Source organism: Pseudopodoces humilis, chromosome 7 (genome assembly GCF_049639895.1).
Source record: "Pseudopodoces humilis isolate 2021_Gansu_Grassland_sample_001 chromosome 7, ASM4963989v1, whole genome shotgun sequence".
Taxonomy (NCBI): Eukaryota; Metazoa; Chordata; class Aves; order Passeriformes; family Paridae; genus Pseudopodoces; species Pseudopodoces humilis.
The window spans coordinates 48,905,951-48,923,461 of record NC_142206.1 but is presented as its reverse complement, the minus strand read 5'-3'; the positions used below and the strand labels follow the sequence as shown (position 1 = coordinate 48,923,461).

Sequence of the window (17,511 nt, the reverse complement as noted above, 5' to 3'; positions counted from 1 at the left end):
GTGTTTAGTTTCCAGCTGGGGTTAAACAATAACATTCATGCAAGTTGTTCCACTGATTGACATAGACCTGCTGATGAGAGGAGAGGTTTGCAATGGGCAACTTGAATTTAGGATGCAGTCCTTGTTCACATAAAGAGTTGAGGGGATGACTTCTACAAGTGAGAGATTTTCTCTGACAGTGAAGATGACATTTATGGGTTGTGTTGTTCTTCCTCAGTTTTGCTTATTGGTTCTTACACTAGTCACATTTTAGACAGTAAAACACACAAAAATTCTGCTTCAATGCACAGGTATATGTGTTTTGAACCTTTACTCCTAAAATCAATTCCTCTGAACCCTGTTGAAATATTGCCATGCTACAATGTGTTTTTTCATCTGTGCTTCCTCCTGCTGCAGTGATTTTAAGAAGTTGCATTACTATTCTCTCTTTAAAAACTGCCTTATGGAATCCTCCATCATACAAGGAGGAGATTTATTGGGAACTACCACAAAATTACATCTTTTGCTCTAATTCTTGTTTGTGAGTCCTGCTGTGGCCTGGCTCTTGTGATTTGGCTTTATTTATCCTTCCCATCCTGAAAACTTGCTGTCAGGAACCTGTCATCTCCATAGCCAGCTGCACAATCCAAGACAGCTGCCACACAAACCTGCTCCTGATCTTTTCCAGCTCCATCAAAAGCAGTCAGATTTCCAAGGGGTTGTCCTCAGAGTGGAGGCAGGCCCTTACCACAGTTTACTCAAGAACCCCTCAACTTTCCAAACTCAGTGATCAACCAGGATGCTTAAGAAAATACATTTCACATCACCACTATATCACCTTTTAGTACTACCCTAATTTCTGAAACAGAGACCCAAATAAACCAGTGTTCCTGGAAAAGAAATCTGTTCTTCCATCTCAGTTGTGCAATTCCTGATCTGCTTAGCAATTTCTTGACAATGACCCTAAGTATTTGTAAGTCAGGTAGTTACATCTCCTTGCACTCCCCTAGCACCTTTCATCCAGGAAGACAAAACCATATTACAGCTATTAAAAAAAATACCTTGCAATACCCACTGGAGGTACTTCTAATAATTCTCAATGCTCCTCTAATACATAGCAAAAATTACTTGATGTGAGAACATCCCATACTGGATTTGTTTATTTTATGACCTGGGTAATAATTCACAGTGGTCATTTTCATCTTTCTGACATGTGTAAGAGGATCTGTCTCCCAGTGCTTCTAAAACACAGCATCCAAGTCTGCACTTGATAGTTGTTTCCCATGGAAACAAAATACAATAAATCTTTTGTACCTGACAGTATTGCAGACATTGAAAACCTTTCTGCAGCTTTATTTACTAAAAGAATATTTTTCAGAACCATTCTTGCATTGCTATAGGATTTCTTTTACCTCCCATTTTTGCCTTCTAGTGGTCAGTGCATGACTGAGGTGCAGGGAAGGTATAGAACCATGACCCCAAAGAAACAGAGCAAAAGAAGGAGGAGGCAGGAGGAGGGGAATGGAGGGAGGGAGGGAAAAAGAGAGAGAAATGTCAAAGCAAATTCCTAAACATCCTCTTTGGCATGGAAATATGTACAATACAGCTGCAGATGTTCCAGTCCAAGTGCAAATGACAGCACAGGTGTGCACAAACACACACACACACATACACACTGTCACAAAGCAAGGGAGAAAGACAGAAATGATCTTACAAAGCTGCTGCAGTAATCAGGACACTTGCTCCTGAAAACAACCATGCAAGCAAACATTCTTTTGTTACATTTGTACATTTTTTCAATTTTCATTTCACTATTGCTATTATTTTATACCTCTCACCACATCAGAAAGACAGTTATTATTAAAAGGAAGGAAAAAGGCCTTACCATGCAGTGCATCAGGAAGAGATGAGAAGCACAGAGCATGCTGCAGAGATTAAGCTCAGCATGGCATTCAGATATCCTTTGGAACTGAAGAAAATTGTCCAACCCATTCTTCCTAAGAAAGCGGACAAGTTTTCTCTAGGCTTGGATTTTTCACCAGAAGACAAATCCTTACAGTGCATTATATTTTCTTCTTCAGGAGATATATTTCCTCCAGTTAAGTTTCAGCTCCGCAATGCCATTTCCAATCAGCTCTAAGAAGTTCTTCATTCCCAGATTCGCGGTGTCATCAGAGGGACTCCAAAGAAAATCAAAGAAAGAAAGAAAAAAAGAAAATAATACCTTATCAAAGCCCTGAAATTACTACACTGAAAAGGAGATATAAAAATCCCGCAACACCTCCTCATTTACTCTATTATCTTGGTGTTTCACAACGATCAGTACAACCTCCTTGGTCTCACATATGCAGTGCTGATCATTTGTAACAAAGGAAGAGGAAAAACTTTCCCAATTTACACATGGTGTATTTTCATTGCTGCTTCTCAATTGTGTACTACCAAACAACCCTTTTCATCCTGAGACATCTTTAAAACCATCTGACAAAAACACCGGCTATCCCTTTCCCTTCCCAAAGAACATGAATATTAGAATTTCTAGAAAAGTGTTGAAGAAAATCTGACAAAAAAATAAAAAATACAAATCAGATCTAAAAGCAAAAGCCTTGAAGCAGGAGGCTTCTTGAGCAATGAGGTACTTTGCCTGAAGAATTCGGGGACACACGTGTTAAGTACCATAGGGAAAGAGAAAGGGGAAAAGAACGGTGGCTAACGGAGTGCTTGGAGAAGATGGGGTGGGACCAAATGGGTGTCAGGCAGGAGTGGGATCCTGAGTCACCCTCAGCCTCCTGCCTGCTTGCTGACAGCAGCTCGGGCTTCCCCTGCACTTTCTGCAAAGCATATTAATTGATTCTGGTTGCTGAGCAACTAACTCTGGGGAGCCACATCGACGGCTCCGGTTCCAGCACAGCTTCAGCAGCAGCAGCAGAGAGAGGGGATGGTCCCCCCCGCCTCTCCTCCTCCTGGGATCACTCACCCTACCCGGACGTCCTCAGCTGCCCTGCAGAGAAGCTTTGCAAGGAAAAGGAAGGAGCCCTCAGTAGTGCAAGAGGGAGAAGAGGTGGGATGCTCCCCCAGCCTGTGCTGCACTGGCAGGACTCGGGAGAGAGAGTAGCCCGAGTTCACACTGACAGCAGTGCCCCTCTGCCACCCTGCTTGGGGTGCCCGGGCCAGCAGGGCTGGAAACCCAACCAGCTGTGTCGACACATATCGAATCAGGGTGGTGCAGCCGCCTTCTGAAAAGCAATCATCTGCAAGATGTTAAAATGACAAGTCCCATGGTCATCACAGAAACAGAATATCCTGAATAGGAAGGGACCCACAGGGATCATCAAAGCCCAGCTCCTGGCCCTGAACAAGGCATCCCCAAGAATCCCACCATGTGCCTGAGAGCCCTGTCCAAATGCTTCTTGAACTCTGTCAGGCTGATGCTGTGACCACTCTTCTGGGGATCCTGTTCCAGTGCTCAACCACCCTCTGGGTGAAGAACTTCTTTCTAATACCCAATCTAAACCTCCTCTGACAGAGCTTCATGTCATTTGCTCCAATCTTATGTGAGTTTTTAGTTGAACATGTGGCCACTTAAGCTCTGTCCCTGCAATAACAGTAACTATTGCTTATTCCTGACCTCATGTTGAACTTCAGACAGAGCCGGCAATTTTCTGCCTAAAAGGGTGCACTCTAAACAAGAACCACCATGCAGAGGAATTGCCTAGGTGTCTTTGACACTCTTTTTTCCACTGACTTCTGTGGCTCTGGAGTCTGCCTGAAAGAACTCCCCAAAACACCACAGTGTCTAAAAGAGGACATTTCCCTTGTGGTGTATAAATCCTTAGTCAGATCATGGCATTTGTTCAGCACTGACTAAGCTGTCTTTCTGATGCACAGGTAAGATGTAAGAAATGAAAAGACCTCAAGATTTCTCTCCCCGTGACCTGTCAGTAAGTACAACTCTAGATCTTGGCCAAACTGCTCACACAAGATTACTGTCAAAGACCTGAGCCAGATCAGCTTTTTATTCTGTTATAGTGATAGGATAAGTTAAAGAGCAAGGCTCTGAGAACTGCCTTAGCTTGCAGTCACAGAGCAGAATTATCTAATTCTCCCCTTGAAAAACTCCAACCTATATCTAGTAAGCCCTATTTAAGTGGAAAATACCAGGTCTTTGTGAAAAGGGACAGGTTGTCTTAAGGAGGAGAGTTACTTTTCTGACAGTAGCTTAGCACCACACTGATTTAATGCTTTATAAAGAAAGATCTACAGTTTAGCTTCATTTTCTTAGCAAAGCCAGATGCTCCACATATATTCAAAGCTCAGGAAGAACCATGAGATCCTGTTAGCAGAGCTGCTGTATGAAGCAGATTGCAGAACATATTCAGTTTATCCAATATGTTTATTGATATGAGCATGTACTGGGAATTACTTATCCCCCAAGCACAATATCCAGAGAAATATGGCAACATTTAGACTAAGGGAACAAAGAGAGGTGGAGGAATTTCACAAATTCTTGCAAAGGAATTATTAAGTCTATATGAATGTATTTCACCAAACACATAGTAAAGAAATTCTTTCAGCATGATAAGTTGTAGTTGTTTTATCTTTCCACTATTACTCCTTTACATTCATGCTGCTGCCTGTTTTATCCCCAACAGTATAATCTTTAAAAAGTGTGACAACAAAGTATTAATATTTTAATGTGCTTTGTTTTGTACTTTATTTTTACAAGGCAGAATACCAAACACTGTTGAAGTTCTTTGTAGTGGAGAAAATATCATTAGAAGTTTTAGGGAAGGGCAGTTTGAAGGGCAAAACAGTAAAACAAAACAACCATAGAAAAGAAAGGAAGTCAACAATAGGTGATTTCAAAATGAACGGAAACTAGCATGTAAGAAGGAGCTATCAGATTATTAAAAAAATTTAGGAGAGGTAGGTTTGCAGATGTCAATATTTGTGCAACTTCTTACCCCTTTTTTTAGGAAATGCAAGGCTGCTTAAATAAAATTCAGTCTCTTACAGAAAGCAGTATCTCTCACTCACACAAGACTTGAATTTAATCTCATATAAATGCTTTTTATTATTCATTGAAAAGGCTCACTAATGCATATGTTCTAATCCTATTCTACTCTTTATGTATCTTTTCTCTTCCCACCTTAATATCCTTTCAATAGTAGTGTTATCCTCTTTGAGAAAAGAGGTGTCCTGTGAGCCTAAGGACCAAAGCAAGCTAGGACCAGTCAGCCCTTATTCCCTGAGGGGATGGTACAGCTGGTGTCCCATGGGAACCCAGCAGCACTCTCCATGGTAAAGCCCTTGAGCCAGACAGGATCCCTCTGCAGGACCTTGGGCACCAAAATTGGGGATGTGAAACAAGCCATGGCACCAACTTAGGCAGAAGCCCACTTCTGATCTTAGACTCTATTGCCAGGACCCGATAGTGAGAGAGAGTCCCCAGGGAGACAAATGGGAAGGAAAAAGACACTTCTGGTAATATGTTCTAGTCCAGAATGTAGGTAAGGGCCAGGTGGAAAGATGGCATTTGAAAAAGGCAAAGGAGTGCTGCAGCAAGCAAGAAGTGGTGGCTGAGGCCAGGGAAACAATGCCTTTCTCCAGAGTGAGAGGATGCCTGTGCTGCAGGGACAGAGGGCAGCCAGGGTGGATGGCTCCTTACTGTGCTGGGCAATTACTCTCCTCTACCCTGAAGCACAGCAGAGGCCCCTGGCAGCTTGGGAGCTGGGGGCACAGACTGTCAGACCTGTAAGAATTTGAAGCAGAAAAATCTCTCAGGAATCATCCTGCAAGCCAGGAGCAGGGAAGACCAGAGAGCTGGAAGAAGAGGTGCACCAGCCTTGCTCTCTGTGTGCTCAGATCATTTCTGCAGTGCCTGTCAGCAGCAGGTGCCTTCTCACAGCACAGCACAGAGGCCACCAAGTGACACAGGAAACCTCCTCCCCAGCTGACCCAGCTGCCTGCCACAGTATAGTCCAGACATTTCATCACAATCACAGCTTAATACTATGAAAACTATCTTTTTATTCCTTGCAAGCCTCACCTTTTCCAGTATCTGTCATCTGAGAAGTGAATTAGATTTTTAAACCCAGTATTGTATGTAAAAGATACAGTAATTTTAACAGAAATACAAAGATGTGCCCAGATAATGAAAATTATTTAACATATAAAATAAAAGGTATAATTCAATTATTAACCAAATTTCGATTAAAAACTTGTGAAAATTATTTGCAAATAAGTACTCTGGGCATGCTTCTCATTTTGACCTTTCAATATCCTGTGTCACATTTGCTATTTAGTCAATTACAGCACAAACAACTGAATTGATTTCTTGCCTTTTTAGTTTAAATGCCATAATACAAGCAAGAGAGTCTGAGCTCCAGTGAGTGAATTTCTAGGTCATCGACAATTAATTGAAAAATATAACCATAAGAAATAGACCTTCATTCAAAAAAAAAAAATATCCAAAGCATGACAGAGGATGTACACATAGTTCCATCTATTTGCAGAATATTTAGCATTACTAAATTCTATTTTTAACATATTTTAAATTTATTATTAGTGTAATAATTATTTTCCATATTCTATGTGGCAACTGGTCTCTTCTTTTTTCCATCAATGCAAATCAGACTAGGATACCATAGTTGTCAAAAACTGAAAACACTAATAAAATAGTATGTGGTAAGTAAATGGTAAGTAAAGCCAGTAAAATGAAAAACATTGAAGTTATTATCTTTCTTTTTAAATAAATGCTGCTTTACTGCAACTTAACTGCCAACTGACTGAAGAATGATAAAAGGTTACAGCTTGTGTTTGATAATTGTTGGGTTTGTTCATACTTTCATCAGTTAGTCTGAAATAAATATTGGTGGATCCGACTTGTATTTCATTTATGGAAAAGTAAATCTCTTGCATTCATTGATTGCAATGAAATCATCCTTGATTTACATCAGTGTAGTGAGTATAATCAATTGCAGTACTAATTTTTGTTCATTGAAGAGTTACCTTCAGTTTAAATTTGTTATGTACCAGTAATATAACACTGCTTCCTGACATCACCCTAGCTCTAAAAATATAATTTCAATACTGCTGTATCAAAAATGTATGCACAAAAATGTGACTGCCTGGCTAGTAGCGCAGCCATTTTCATTGCAGAAAATATATACACTAAGCATCATTTTTCTTTAGAAAAAGAAAACCTGGCTTGAAATTAACTTCTTAGCATACAAAAGAAATAGAAATTAATTATTTCAACCCATTTGAAAACTGGTATCTTGACCTAGACTTCCATTTTGTACATGCAATATGCAGTGGCAGTTATGTTTTTGGGGGGAAGTCATTGAAATTGAACATAAGTTAGGTGTCAGAATAGAGAGTTTTATCCTAATCCTCTGAATTAGTTAGAAAAACGCTCCCTGATTTCTATGGAAGGATGGCTGACCTGTATTCTTAGGAGACTACTCCGGTCTCAGACAGAAACTGCTTAACCTGTTGCACCAAATAGAAGCAGCCTTGCCCCTCTAAAGCTGCTGAAATGGACTGGCTCTGTGCTTACATTGAACCACTCCAGAAGACAAGTACTATGCTTTGGGAAGCGATGACGGGTTTGCAGTGTCTGTGCTCAAAGTGGAATCTCGTTAGAAAAACAGCAATCTTGCTGTACATCCGTGTAGTGAGACAGGACACGCAACGCGTGAATTCGTTGAATCCCAAGGGTGATCATCTGCCTGAAATTCTTTTCTAGATAAGCATGTTCACATGTGGCAAAAAAAGCTCTCAAGTGCAACAGTTATTACTGCTGAATAAATATTCACATTATTTCTCAACAGGCAATATACCCACTGGGCAAAAAAATAATAGTATGCTAATGAAGGATTAGACAGACATGGGCTAAATTAGTCCTAGTACAGTTCTGTTAAGCTCTTGGGTGTGTATTACATGACATTACTATTTAATAACATAGAACAAAATTTTCTCTCTCTCCCCCCTTTTTTTTCTTCTTTTTCTCCACCTTTCTTCTTTTTCTTTATTGTTTGGTTTTGGTATTGTTTTTGGTTTTTTTTTTCCCTTTAGCAAAAGAGGTGGAGGTTTCCTGTCCTGGGTTAACATCCAAGCATTAAGAAAAGTAACATAACCTGAATGTTTATATGATTCACACCTAAACCTCTTAATTACTACACAGGATGCTGCTAGAATTAATGCTGCATAGCAGCCAAAACAGCCCTAAACATTATTCAATGTTCCATAATATACAGCATGGGTGTTGTCATGACACTGCACAGTATTTGAATAAAAGCACCTTGAGGAATGCAACAGAAGCCAAATTTAAGTAGCTGCTGGCATTTCTATTCTGAAGACAGCTGATCTCCAGAATACCAGTATTCTGATGGGTAAAACCTCTCAAATGCCTGTTCATTCTTTGCTTCACAGAAGACTCAGCATCCAGTTTGGGTTTTTTCACCACTAGCAGAAGTGTCTTTGTAAGCATCCTGCTGGTGAAAGTCACTTGGAACAGGTCAGAAAGTCTCTCAAGTTCAACAGAGAATGCCCCTTAGATGGGGGGGTAAAATCTCCATCAGCAATCCTCTGCCAGGCTCCTTTAAGTCCTTTCTAAATAGTCACTCAACTGATTGATATTTTGAGAGCTTTACTGATGAATAAGGTCCTGGTATTCAGAAGGATTCCACACAGTTAAATGATACCAGCAAAATACACAAAAGTAGATCCACAAGGTACTCCGAGCTACCTCCTCTTTAAAAAAAAGCAAACAGCATAACCAGACAAATCAAAACCAACCCGAACATGTTAACTCTTTGTGATATATCTGTTTCTTAAATATCCCAATTGCTTTCAGGCTTTTCCTTGGAGCTGGTCCCTGTTTAATTAATTAATCACAGTATTTGCACATCTTGAATGCTTTGTTTTAATGTCTAACTCCCTTCTGTGGATTTCTCTGCTATGAGATTTTAATGAGAGCCATTTCTCATGTTTTTATGCAGAATTATTATATGGAGGAGAAAGTGATAATAACTCAGTCTTCTCTTAATTACACTTCTAATTATTCTTAGAAGTTTATTTATAATTGTGTCTGCCAGAAGGATTTGTTTCAATTATCATAGCCAGATTGGAAATGGAGCTTAAATGAATTCTTTCTGTAAACAACCATATTTTAAAGAAGGCAAATAAGAAGTATTAATATTTATTTTTAACTCAAAATACTTCCTTCTCTGATAGTCATTCTTGTAAACAAAAATCTTAGAGAATTGTGTAACATTTTTGCCCTTCAATACTAATAATACATAAGGTAGCAAATGTTCTCAGAGGACAAAAAACAAAACTTAATTAAGACAAAACTTATTTATGGTCAAAGGGTCTTTTTATTTTTTCCCTAAATGGTAATAAGGGCTTTTATGTTAAAAGTCTTCAGATAGGAAGCCTCACCTCTAGAGGCACAGCAAGCAGTGCCATTACTCAAAGAGAATAAATGTTCTTTCAAGGGTGAATGGGAAAGAAATATCTATTTTTGATGCTATTATATTCCCACTTGAAAGATAGGAAACCCCTTGTTTACCACAGTATTTTTACAATAATGCAGACTTCATCTGAAAAGTAAGCTGCCCAAAGATCTTAGATCAGGAAATCGTGTTTTCAGGGAAAAACTCTTCAACAAAAATCATCTTTAGAAAGTACGATCCTATGCATAATTTTTCATTCTTCATATGAAATAAAATTATTTTAACCAGAGTAATCAATCTAGAAGTAATTCTAGGATGACTGAAAAAGATTTAGAAATGGGTATTTCAGTATGCACAGATGGTTGATATACACATTCTCTTCCAATAGTATTAAATGTATAAAAGTTACAGATTAATTTGAAGTGAGATTCATACATATCTTGGCTATGGAAAGAAATAGCAGCTATTGTTAGGTAATGGATTTGTAACCTGACAGACAGAAAATGACAATGTGCTACACTGCATGTTTAAAACCTAGAGACAAACAGTTTGCCTTCATATCAAACACGTTTCCCTTCGACACCGGTCCCCTGCAAGCCCCTGCTCCCTCACCAAAATGAGCACAGGAGAAGAAGCCTGTGAGACTTACCTGTTTGCCTTCAGAAGATGAAGAAATTTAAAGCATCAAAGTTCTCGTGACAATTGGCACTAGCACTTAGCTTATGTGGAAATAATTACATTCTTCCATCTTTCAGCTTTCTCAGTAAGTGAAAGCTGGTGATGGATGCCAGCAGTATTGTTAAAATATCACTGTAATCCGTTCAAGCTCTGGAGATTGCTTAGAAAACCAAGTCATAAACATGCAGTGTCTACAGCTTCACAAGCAGCTCAGCATTTTCCAAGCGTGCACACGTCTTCCTTTTCCAGTACTGTACTTCACAGAGCACTCGACCTATCTTCATTTGGGTAGAAAGAACACAGTTGTTCAAAGTAAATCCTACATGAACAGAAGTGTTCTACGTGTTTGTATTCTCACATAAAATTGTTATTATTTTAGGAAAGGAGACACCCTTTTATGTTTTTGGTTGCTGATGTTCCCTCATCAAGAAAAAAAACAATAAAAAATGCTTCAAATAGAAAGGCAAGAAGCAAAGAAGAGGATACGGCATTTCAAGAAGCAGCAGGCAAGGATGGGTGTCTTGTGATTGCTTTGAGTTAATACTCCTCAGGGGGAGTTGAAAAAAGCACAAATACAGCAAAATCTGTCTTACAGAGTAAAAATCTGTTGTATAAGGCAGTCTCTGGCAATGTAAAACAGCATGTGCATTTACTCCATTAATTTCTAGCCTGCCAGAGTGCAAAGGAAATTGGTAGCTTTCTGTTTACAGGTAGGAAGGAGGAAAGAAAATGCAGTATGTGTAACTAATTTTTTCTGCTCTCCTGAGAAATGTATCAGATCTATTGAGGCTGTGTATGTGAAAGCAGTATTTATCAGTACCAGAGAACATTTTATGATTATCAGTATTTTCTGGAGCATATGTGAAGGATGAACAAATAAGAGTGCTGCATCCCCTAGATGCAAACAGCACATTTGTGACTGGTCTTCCAGTAGCTTAAACATAACAGGTCTTTGGGTTCTCTGGAAAAAACAAATATAGTGACTTCTTCAAGAAGCCTAAGTACTGAACACTTTGGAGTAACTGACCCAATTACTGGCACCAAGCAGTGGGAACTTCAGCCTAAAAACCTTAATTCAAATCTCCCTGAAGCCCATTAAAATAGATTTTGAAAGGCTGTGGATGAGGACCTTTGCCAGCTGGCTCCTTTGTCCCTGGGCATCAAGACACAGCTAGATCACAAAGTCACCAAAACAACTTGGAAGGATCTGGTTGAAACCCTGCTCTGACCTGAAGTTGTCCTGGATGTGACAGTGTGATGCTGGGTCTGAATCTGCTCAGATAACATATGCAGCACAAACACATGCCTGTTCCCTTCAGGGCCAAAAAGAAAACAGTCCATTTATTTGTATGATGAGGCCAGTCACAGACCAAAATGCCACTGAGCCAAATGCTATTCAAGCATAAAACAAAGAAACTCCTCAGCTGCATGAATTTACTGTCCAGCTGTCACCTTTCATACTTTCCACACATACCATCCACCTGCAGTACCACCAAATCTTTCAGAACACAGTGTTCTTTACTTTAAAGCTTTCTAGTTATTAACCCTGCCATACTCTGGGTCATTTCTCACCTTAGCAGAGCTTGATCTGGCCCCTTCCAATCAGTGAAAACATCATATTTTGAAAAAACCAATTAACTCCTATTTTCATTGCCCCTTGCTGTTAAAGAGGTTGGAGTCAAAGTGCATCTCTGTTATACACTGAAAATGTGAAAAATGGAGAAAATAAGCAGGGCCATGTTTCATATTTAAGCTCTGAGGAACTGCACATGCCAGATACAGCAAATACCACATCCTTGGCACAGAACAAATCATTGATAGCTCAGGGCTTTGCCTCAAAATGCTGTAGCACTTAGTTTGTATATTCCTTTCTCTTCTACCGTCACAATACTGCATTTTGCTGCAATCTGAGTATTTCAGGCTTACATGTTCATGGAAAACTGCCTTCCATTTGAGGGAGCTTTGGGGGCTGATCCTGTAGGGGAAGCAATTGCTCTTACATCCCTGAGCCCTAGATATGCTAACTACTCTCTTTCTATATTTGATGCCCGAATGGAAGGCAAATACTCTTTCTAGACACACAGCAACCCAGCTGCCTCACAACCCCACTGAACAGCGACAGATAGGAAGGTGGGAGCGCAGTTTTTTGAGCGTTGAACAGAAAATCCCAGCCCACAGTCACTCCCACTGAAAGCTGTGACATCTAGAGTTGTATCAACTTCATTCAGATTCTACTGGATCCCTAAGAAAATTTCCCTCTTCCTCGTCAGCTTTGCAGTTTGGTTGGGTGTTTGAGCCTTCCCACTGGCACAGAGCTGCTTTCCAGAGCACCACATGCAGCACCCCTGTGAAGAAAAGGCAGTAAAGTAGCAATTGCATCATCTAACATGGCACATGCAAGCAAACTGCACTTCCACCCACAGAGAAACTGCCACTGGTGCAGCACACTGCGCTTTTTGCACACCAGCACACACTGGATTGAAAGTACAGATGAGGGACTACTCCAGCACTGCCACTGCAATAAAGTCTCTGGTGTTATATGGCAGAAAGCTCAATGCACATCCTGTTTTCTACTCACATTTGACTTCTAAATATGCTTGCAATGCATTGTGTATTTTTAGCTTGCCCAGGGTTCCTATTTTGGGTTACAAGCCTGGGAAATCTTTGAAGAGGTCTGATGTTGAATGAACCTTTGAAAGACTGGTGCATTTTAACATTGGGCAGCGGGAGAAGAAAAAAATTAGAAAGACAGATATAAGATATCAGTAGCTTCTTCCAGAAACAGAGGTCAGTGGCCATGAAATTTGTCACTATCTTGTTAAGCATCAAGAACTTCAATGTTTTGACACTACAAAGTGCACCTGCCTCTGGAAATTATTTTGAATGTCTGAATTATCCCTCTTCCATCAGATGCAATGATCTTTGCCTAATATTTTGTTCAAAATACTTCCAGCACTCAAAGATACATTTTGGGAACAGAGGTCAATGTGTGTATGTCCCAAAGGTAGGATATTAATAACATTGGAAGATCTATAGTTTTCCATGAGACATGGCATTTCAGCTACTGACTGTAAAAAATTGAATTTGTTCCAAGGGTTGTTTTTGCATAGGAAGGTGACACTACCCTTGCAGAGGACTTATGGGTATTCCCCTCTCATCCTGGGAGAGTCTGACTGTCCCAGGAAAGGCTCTGAGCATCTTCAGTACTTTTTGAAGGTGAGAAGAAAATGACTAAGGGTATACAAGCTCCTCAAGCATAATATAATGCTGTATTGTGTCATCTGGATTTTCTTACACACTATTCCAGCATGATGAAAAAAGCCTTTGACAGATGGGGATCAATTAATTTTATGAAATACATTAATCTCCCCAAGCACCAGAGACCTCCAAATATTCTTTTTCTTTGTATCCTGCTCAGAGAATCCTCATCAAAGCAATTGTCCTTCTGTATCTTGGCAAGTTGTTTTCATTAAATAGTACATTCTGCATTATTTCCTTGGTGAAATATAATCAAATGGTAAAACAGTCCCAAGACCAAAAAGAAAATACTGAAAGACATAACTACTAAAAGTTAGCACTGTCCAGGGTGCAAAGCCTTGTGAGAAGGAACAATAAACAAGAAACACAAAGATAAACAGAGGTGGAATGAGTGTCTTTAACAATAACATTACTTTTATTTCTAGCCAGAATCATAAATCCTGATGCACTCTGTGCATATCCATATTCATATCTGGAATAAATTTATTTGTGCTTAAAGAACAAGTTCCAGTACATGAGATTAAGGAAGCTGCATCTGCAACTCAGGATTTGGTTGTGGCTTGAGTTCAGCCATATTTTAAAATAAAAATTTGTGATCACCTCTACTTGTAGCAGCCACAGTAAGAAATTAAAGAACTGTATTTAATTAAGCTCAAACAGTTCTTTTATGTCAGATATTGAATCAATTCTCACACAGCAGAACTGGACAGGCTGCTGTTGGGCTATCTGGTGTTCCCTGTAAAACAGTAGAACCTGTATTTAAACATATCTATATCATGCCAACACACACGTCAACATGAATCTAAATTGACAAACAACTTTTTATTTATTGTCCTGTGCTCAGTATCAGTATCCAAATATCTGAGCCAAGCTTGAGAAAGAGGAAGAATTTTTTTCAAAAATTAAAAAATTCTGTCTCTTCTCAGAGACAGAAACGCTTTATCAAAGGAAAATTATTCTGGTATTCCAGCTGCTTTAAGAGAAGGTTACAACACATTCATTTCAGACATCACACATGTGATGAATGAGGGAATACTGTAATAAGCTGCCAAGGATATATTGATAATGCTGTTTTTTTCCTCAGAGTTTCATGAATTCTATAGGGCCCACACTGAAGTCCATTAGCTCTTGAAAGAGGCTCCTGAAAAGAAAGTTCTAATCTGCTCAATTACCCCTCAGAACCCTAGAAACAAAAGATAAGTTACAAAATGGAGGTGAAACAGAAAGAGCATGACTGAGGCCAAATCAAAGATAAAATTAGCGGTAGAAAAGCTAAGGGCACGGCTAAAAATAGACATGTTGGGGAACAAAAGTCTGTGGGAAGAGAGCTAGAGGTGCGGGTTGAGGAGGCAAATGTATGACAGCATTGAAACACATGTAAAAAGGACAAAGGTGTGAAGCAAACAGCCTGGGATTCTGAATTCAGGTAAGAAGGCAGAAGATACCCCAACCTGTGATTTAATCATGTCATGGAATTAACTGCCTAGGTCAAATTCTCTTCTGATCCGATCCCTGGTAAAACTTGGCGGGGGGCAAGTAAGAATTATTTTAATTTGGTTATTCATCTTAAATAGTTTTAGCCTGTCTTTCTGCACTATATTTTACTAAGATTTCTTACTGAGGGCAATTCCTTCAGTTGTTCTGTGTTTGCTACATGACATAGAGGTGCCTGGGATCTGGCTACCTAGAACCAAACTACTTTCTCACCAAGGACTGGGTCAAGTTCTTGAAATCTGAGCTGGAACAATTTCAGAAAATACTGCCTCACCCTTTCAATTCCATTTGCAAATTAAAAGTCACCACCAACAATCTGCCAAAGGAGCTGTTTAAGCTATGTAGTTTTGCACTGCACTGATACATATTAGCTATGATCTTATTTATGGATGGTTATGCTGTCTCATCTGATCAGAATGGCAATTTCTAGCTCAAAAGTATGCAAAAGTTGAGTGCTAGAACTTTTTAACTTCTTTTAACTCCCCAAGCCACACAAGTCTGTATTATTCCTTGCTTTAGTTTTAATAGCATGCATTGTTTTCCTCCAGGTGCTACTCGTTCAGTGAGTGTAAGAGATGGCCAACTAGAATCCCAAAGGGATCACAACCAGGGGTGTAATGGCAACAAGTGTTGGACTATTATATTTTACAAATATAAGCTTATTGGTTAATTCAGGTGGGAAGGAACCTCTGGAGATCATCTAATGAATGTTTGACCCAGTTTTGCCTGTTTGTCAGAAGTACCCAACTTGCTCTCAAGCTTAGCTGTAAGAGAAGATTTTTATTTTTGCACATCTTGAACAGATGGGAAAGACTCTGTTTTATTTCTTCTCAATTTTTTCTCTGACTGAATTCCTTCAAGAAAAGACAGTGATTAAATATTATGGAGGTATTACAATCATTCTCACTGCATGCTAGACTGTAAAGTTCATAAAACCAAAATAAATGAACCACAGATATCTTATATCAGTTTCTGTCTTGATTCATGCATTGCATGAGGAAGATTTTTGGGATTGTAAAGAAAAGATCATATATGGAAGACTCAGCCCAGTCATCCATTCATACAACATTTGCATTATAGAGCACCTGCGACCAGTTCTTTCTCCTGAGCACTTAAAGAGTACGTGCAGTAATACTTTTTTAACTTTGAACAAAAAGAATGTTTGCATATCATGTGACTCATTAACTCAACAGAGCCATAATATATCAATCGAGCTACATGTAAAGAGGACTATAATTAACATGGCTTAACTAGACACAATTAGCATTCTCACAGTGTAAACTCACTCCTGTGACAATCATACAAAAAATAATCTGTAAAGGTTCAAGGGATTTCAGTCCAAAAACCTGGTTATTTTTTCCATCATCATAACTCAATTTAATTTCATCTTGCAGCTTTTGAAGGGAGCAGTCAAGAGCAGTATTGGAAGACGAGGGCCAATATTATTACCCATATGCAAAACGGACATATCATTTACTCTCCACAAAAAGACACTGATGATTTCATTATCATTAATAGAATGCCTTGCAATCCACAGATGCAATCCACAAACACCATCTAAAGTCAAACAGTTCTATTCATAACAAAGTTCTTGCTTTTTAGTCCACAGACAGCCACTGATTTGTTTTGCTCTTCCTTTTTCCTAAAAAATATTCTGTTGTTTGGTCTTTGGTTTGTATTTTTATCCTCATCTTTGGAATCAGATAACACTGGGTTATGGCACAATGCTTTGCACATTTGGTGTACTGAATTTTAAAGAGCCCCACCATTTTATGAAGTCAGGAAGCAAAATTCCAGTTTTGGAAATCCTTGTACCATATACACTTCAAAACAGGAGGTTTTAGGTCTGCAAACTCACAATCTAACACTGAAAGGTAACACTACTCATCTCGAGTCTACCAGATTATTTTATAGTCATTCTGTTTTTTAATATCTCTTATATTTATCCAAGAACAACAAAATCAGGGACTTGAGACAAGCAAGGAATAAATAGTACTGTTACCCATATCTGTACCAGCACTTTGTCAGGAGCAGCTACCCTGAATCTTCTGTCTTGAAGCATTAAAGCAAAGGTCACGGTAAGTTGTGCTCGTGAAAGATCGTGTGGTCTTTCCCATAAGCTTCAGGTGACAAATGCAGAACCTTGGACAAAATCCAACTCAGGAAATTGCCTTCTAACTACATAAAATAATTTCTACAATTTCTATTGAGTAATGTATTTTTCTCACGCTCCATCTTAAGCTCCTGTTCTTGAGCAGCCTTCAGTAACACGAGCATTTTACACATGAGTGGTTTTGAATTCTAGATACTCCTAAATAGTTAAATTTCATGAAATATTTTAGCAACTGGTTTAAAAGGAGCTATAAAAGCTCAAGCTTTTCTATTGCCATTTTATGTTGAAGAATTAACTTGTGCTAACACAGCATTTTCCTAAACTCTGTATTTAACTTCACAGTTGGAAATTTCTGATTATTTTAATTTCTTTTTCTCCTACATATGTTGGAAAACAACTTCTTTTATAAGCTATCTTGTTAGAATCTGATTGGGAATTCTTATCATATGGAAAGAAGACTTGTTTCTTTGTTTTTAGCATAACAAATCTAATGGACAATATGTTTTCATAATTTGTTTACCATAAAGCTGA

The 17,511-nt window shown here is 38.9% G+C and overlaps 1 protein-coding gene across 3 annotated transcripts in view; it reads right to left on the bottom strand.

The window, feature by feature from the left end:
• Positions 1-17,511, bottom strand: part of TUNAR (transmembrane neural differentiation associated intracellular calcium regulator) — a 160,379-nt gene that overhangs the window by 27,144 nt on the left and 115,724 nt on the right. For 2 of the 3 annotated variants that reach the window (XM_088057965.1, XM_088057964.1), the window contains exon 4: positions 1,865-2,159. In XM_088057965.1, the coding sequence (XP_087914091.1) occupies positions 1,865-1,903 (39 nt within the window). In that variant the 5' untranslated portion in view covers positions 1,904-2,159. Of the gene's footprint in view, positions 1-1,864; positions 2,160-2,652; positions 2,819-17,511 lie in introns of those variants that run through there. The other variant, XM_088057966.1, reaches the window with a different exon arrangement.